The sequence below is a fragment of the Pundamilia nyererei genome, unplaced genomic scaffold (genome assembly GCF_000239375.1).
Source record: "Pundamilia nyererei isolate P.nyererei 1_Seehausen unplaced genomic scaffold, PunNye1.0 scaffold00131, whole genome shotgun sequence".
NCBI classification, from domain to species: Eukaryota; Metazoa; Chordata; class Actinopteri; order Cichliformes; family Cichlidae; genus Pundamilia; species Pundamilia nyererei.
The window spans coordinates 1,766,599-1,772,169 of record NW_005187532.1 but is presented as its reverse complement, the minus strand read 5'-3'; the positions used below and the strand labels follow the sequence as shown (position 1 = coordinate 1,772,169).

The 5,571-nt window shown below is 46.0% G+C and overlaps 1 protein-coding gene across 1 annotated transcript in view; it reads left to right on the top strand.

Moving 5' to 3' along the window:
• Positions 1-5,571, top strand: part of LOC102206406 (cGMP-dependent protein kinase 1-like) — a 71,915-nt gene that overhangs the window by 43,449 nt on the left and 22,895 nt on the right. The window contains exons 4-7 of the mRNA XM_005743438.2: positions 3,936-4,041; positions 4,766-4,829; positions 4,913-4,990; positions 5,078-5,172. Of these exons, the coding sequence (XP_005743495.1) occupies positions 3,936-4,041; positions 4,766-4,829; positions 4,913-4,990; positions 5,078-5,172 (343 nt within the window). The remainder of the gene's footprint in view (positions 1-3,935; positions 4,042-4,765; positions 4,830-4,912; positions 4,991-5,077; positions 5,173-5,571) is intronic.

Below are 5,571 nucleotides of genomic sequence, written 5' to 3'. Positions count from 1 at the left end.
CACACTCACACTCACGCTGCTGTCAGAGTTGGGGTTGATGTTCAGACTTCCTCTCCCTGCAGACAGCACACGCTGAACGCTCCACAGAGTTTTTACAGCACGACAAACTTCCAGCTGTGGTCTGGAGCCGACGGTGTGACGGATCCAGATGTTTGCTGTGGTGGACACGTGGACTACAGCAGGTTCAGTGGGTGTATGCAGGGGTGGGGCTAAAGGAGACGGTAGTTAAAATGTCATCAGTTCATTCTTACGTTGTCTGTGTCTCTGTGAAAAACATTTTAGTGCGTAAACATTAAAACTGCTGAGACTGCAGTTTGTTGGAATCAGTCTTTGATTTTGGATATTTCAGGATCGTTTTGGAAGAGTGAGGATTGAGTATCCACAGGTCCAGGATGGATCGAAGCAGCATCCAGGCCTGATCCTGATCCGGTCTGAATCGCTGATCCGGATCTGTTTTGGACCTGCTGGAGTTTCAGTTCTGAGTCGACTAAATGAGAGGGGGTTAGGTGATTTTCAGACTCTGATCCAGATGTGTGAACACATGTGAACATGAAATCAGATTACAGTCAGACTGCAGCTGCTTTTAAAAACTCACTTTAATCACATTTGCTTCAGTTTTAAAGTCTCGCCTCCTCTTAGATACTCACCTGTGACAGGTGAGCTTTGGTCATGTGATTAGTGTATTAGACACGTCAGTTTGATTTCACAGTGATTCTACAGTATCAAAGGAGCAGACAGAAAGTCACTCTTACAACACCAGTGATAACACGTCAGTGGTGGACTGGCTGCCTCTGTCCTTACACTGAAACTGAACTGTAAACAGCGGGTTTGGAGAAGCCTCTGCAGAGGAATTCACTCTGACAGCAACGTCATTGCTGAGGAAATAAATGGAGGCAGGTTAAGTCCGCAGAGTACGTTTCCACGGTAACTGATTCAGAGTTGACGTTAACGCTGCTCCTGGGACAGCAAACCTGAGCTTCCCTCAGCTCAGGGTCAACAAACTCAGAGTTGTAGTTGAGCCTGCTTCCTATTATCGGACTCAGGTGGGTCAGAAACGTAAGGTAAATCAGTCAGGTGTCAAGAGAGCAGGCCCCTGGAATCACACCACCCTGGAATCACACCACCCTGGAATCACACGGGCCCCTGGAATCACACCACCCTGGAATCACACCACCCTGGAATCACACCACCCTGGAATCACATGGGCCCCTGGAATCACACAGAGACTCCGGCCCTTTGAGAACAAACAGCCTGAGAGTGTTTCTGTAGCTGTTTGTGGTTCTGACCTGACTGAAGATGCTTCTGAATATGAATAACTCTGACCTTTGACCTTTACAGCACATGCACTGTAGAGATTCTGATGTTCACTCTGGTTAGTTATAAATAGATGTTAATAACGGTCCGTCCGCCCCCCTGAATCACACTCGCACTGTAAACTCTGCTCAGACCGTTGTATCTGCCGCTCTGAGGGTCTCCCGTTGTTTCCGTGGTTACAGAAACACTTGGTATCTCCATAGCAACAGGCAGCAGGTCATAAAGCAGTGGAAAAAGTAATAAAGAGTAATGGCCAAACAGCAACTGAGACACCACCACAGAGAAGGTAATGTGGTGTAATGCACCAGGTCAGAGTCATCATCAGTCTGAGTTACAGGTTCTGCAGCTGAAACATGAAGTCAGCGCTGAAGCAACACAACCTGCAGTTCCTCCGACATCCAGCAGGGGCAGCAGTGAGTCAGTGGAGTCCCATGTTAAAATAAACCTGTTTACAGCCTGATGCACAAAATGTTTGGTCTCTATGGATCATTTAATCCTTTATAACACCTGATTTTTTTTAACTCAGCTGTCTGCTTTTTAAGGGGCGTGGCCTCTTTGATTGACAGGTGATACAGGTGGCTGTAGCAGCTAGCTGTCTGCTGGGCTGCACTGGACCTCTGGACCGTGTTTGTGCTGCTGGAGCCTTTTGGAGCATTTTTAATGACATCATGTGACCAATAATATGGCTGCTGTGAGGTCACTGTGGTAACAGAGCGTCCAGGAGCCACAAAGCTAAAGCTTCTTAATTCCAGAAACCATGTAAACGATTAGACTATTAATTACAAACTTACAGAAACAAAGATTGTATGTTTACTATTTAAATATATAATTTATCTGTTAGTCTCAGAAAGATAGTATTTAAAGGTGGAAAGCAGAGCGGAGTAGTGTGGGAGTAAGAGTGAGACTTTTCTGTATACAGAAAATCCATCCATGTGTGCTCGTGTTTCCTCACACCTCCGCTCATTAAACTGAAGGAAGTTTGAGCAAGTCTCTGCATCGCCACGGTAACTGCCAGCAACTTCAGGTGGATGACTTGTACCCATGGCAACCGCCTCAGTCTCAGCATCAGTGCTGGAGTTTATGGGATGGCTAACAGATTACATGTTGAAAGCGTCCTGATCCACACTGACAGCGTGAGCTCCCGCGACCCCTAAAGTAACCTGAACCTGAACACTCATACCGACCCACCACCACGTACCAAATGCACCAAATACACCAGATCAGGTGCGTGAGCTGTGTGCAGAGGTAGTAAAACCTGGCAGCTCCTGGTCCTCGCTCAGACACTGATCACAGCCAGCGGGTTCCTCTCTTTCTGAAGTTTGATTTAATTCTGATATCAGAGTATCGCTTACTGCCTCATTTCTGTCCTCCTCTCATTGGCTCAACATTACGACTGTCTGGGGAATCAAACCTGCGTCATCTTGATGTCAGCACGCAGATCTGAGACTCCAGAGAAAAAGGACCCAGTCCTACACAGTGATTGGTCTGTTTGAAATGACTGTGCTCTCTCTGGTATTGTCCTCTGCTCTCTGTAACTCAGAGTAAACCTTTATAATGAGCATAAGTCAATCTGATCCAGCAGTCCCTGAAAAATAAACGGCATCACATTTATGAGCCGTTTGTCGTCGTCTCCAGGTGTAATCGTTTTTACTATCAGCACCGAGCATCTCTGGCACAAACACTTCCTTCAGGCTGCATTAGATCTATTAGATATTCAGTATTAATGGATCGAATCACGACTAATTGGAGTCGAGGACGTGAGATGCACTCTGAAACGCTCTGCTGGTAACGAGCAGACAAACTGTGTTTAATGAGCTCAAAGACTTCCTGTTAAAACATGAGTCAGAGATGTGACTTTTAAAGAGCTGAAATCTGTTAACCAAATGAAGCGCGCCGCTGTTAACGAGCACGCCGCTGCTAACGAGCACGCCACTGTTAACGAGCACGCCGCTGCTAACGAGCACGCCGCTGCTAACGAGCACGCCGCTGTTAACGAGCACGCCGCTGTTAACGAGCACGCCGCTGCTAACGAGCACGCCGCTGTTAACGAGCACGCCGCTGTTAATGAGCACGCTGCTATTAATGAGCGTGCTCCCGTTAACAAGCATGGTGCTGTAAATGAGCATGCACAGCACTGGTAATGCACAAGCCACTGTTAACAAGCACACCACTGCTAATGTGCGCTTCACTGTAGATGAGCGCGCCACTGTTAACAGCCACCTGCTATTAATGTGTATGGCACTGTTAACGTGTATGGCACTGTTAATGCGCACGCTGCTGTTAATGCTCGTGCTGCTGTTAACAAGCTGGACTTTAAGCAGCTGTAATGGTTCATGTTACTAAGCAACAACTTTGCCTCAGGGATTTCTGGAAGAAAATTCTTATGAAGAAATTTCTGTGCAGAGTGTTTGACACAAAACTTTCATCACATGTGTGTGTGTCATTTTCAGACCACACACACCATCACTGGCACACCATCACTGGCTGTACACACTGGAGTGTGTGTTTCCACAGCAGCCACAGATCCTTCCCTCTGCATCCTTTCAGGATGTTTCCTTTAACTGAGTCAAAGTGACGCGGAGCTGTTGATGCGCTCATGATGCTAAATGTGTGTTTTGTAGCTCTGATCCATGTGAAGCTGTGGGCCATCGACCGGCAGTGCTTCCAGACCATCATGATGAGAACCGGACTCATCAAACACGCTGAGTACATGGACTTCCTGAAGAGGTGAGAAACTGCCATTAAAAGTCGATGACAGAGTCAACAATGCCAGAGTTTAGGAAAAGTTTTACAAGTAAACCCAGAAACCTTCTCAGGCTTACAAAGCTTATTTTGTTTATTAATTGTATTTATTATTTATTAGTCTGTTAGTCGGTGAAAGTAAAGCACATGTAGGTAAACTTCAACACAGCTGTCCACAGATGTGTCTTAAGGAAGGACACCAACCAAGAGTCCAGTTTCTTGTGAGAAATACATTCATTCATTATAAATGAGAACATTTCAAAACTAAAATGGAATAAATATGTTGATGTATTTACCAGAACAATTCAGGTTGTAATAATATTCACATTATGAATAATATAAATGTGATAATATAAATATATACTATAACATCAGTGAGAAATAGAAAGAGTCTCATAACGTGATCGTATTCTCGTCTTCGCTGTCGTCGGCTCTTCTGTTTTACAGACTTTAAGTATTTTTGTAGCGGTTTGTTTGAATCAGCGGAGCGATCAGAAGCTCAACTGAAGATTAAAAGTCTGTGCTTTTTGTATATGTCACAAATACTCACCGTCCCTCCACAGTGGTTACTCAGAGTTGCATTATTGGTCCTCTGGTCAGACAAACAGACTCCGTGATGAGGAACATGGCTCCATTCATCTCGTATTTATTATCTTTTCACAACAAACTCCAACTTTTGAGTTTGAATCATTCCTGTCTGTGTCTGCAGCGTTCCCACCTTCCAGAGTCTTCCTGAGGAAACTCTCAGCAAACTGGCGGATGTCATGGAGGAGGTGAGTTTGTACCCGCCCCCTCGTCTTCTTCTGTGGGAGTGGGCCTGTAAATACTCCAATTAGATGCTGTCTTCTGGGTTTAGACTCATTATTCGGATGGAGAGTACATCATCAGACAGGGAGCCCGAGGAGACACCTTCTTCATCATCAGCAAAGGGAAGGTCAGTCCATCCTCCTCTTCGTCTTCCTCTCATTCGTTTCCTAGTGACTGATCTGCCCGCTCATCCTCATCCAATACATCCTCACAGGTGAATGTGACCCAGGGGGATTCAGCCACCCAGCAGCCTGTACACCTCAGGGAGCTCGTCAAGGGAGACTGGTTTGGAGAGAGAGCACTACAGGGGTAAGGTCACGTGACCCAAATATGTTATTTTATTACATTAGGCTGGTTTAAAATTCGCTCTGAAGAACAGAAGGTGCGGCTCAGTTCACTCTGACGGTCCTGAAAGACGTCAGCTCACACAGACAAAACAAAATGTTTTTGACAGTTCATCAAACCTTCTGTTTGTCAGGGGCAGCCAGTCAGAAAAGGGGGGAGGGGCTAAAACGTTTGGTTTTAGACTGAGGGTGACGTGAGATGGGAGGTGGGAAGGAGCAGAATCAGTGTCCAGATGGTGGCGCTGCAGGGAGGATGATGATGTCACCGACATGTTTAGGATTCTGTGGGCTGCACCTTCACACACACACACACACACACACACACACACACACACACACACACACACACACACACACACACACA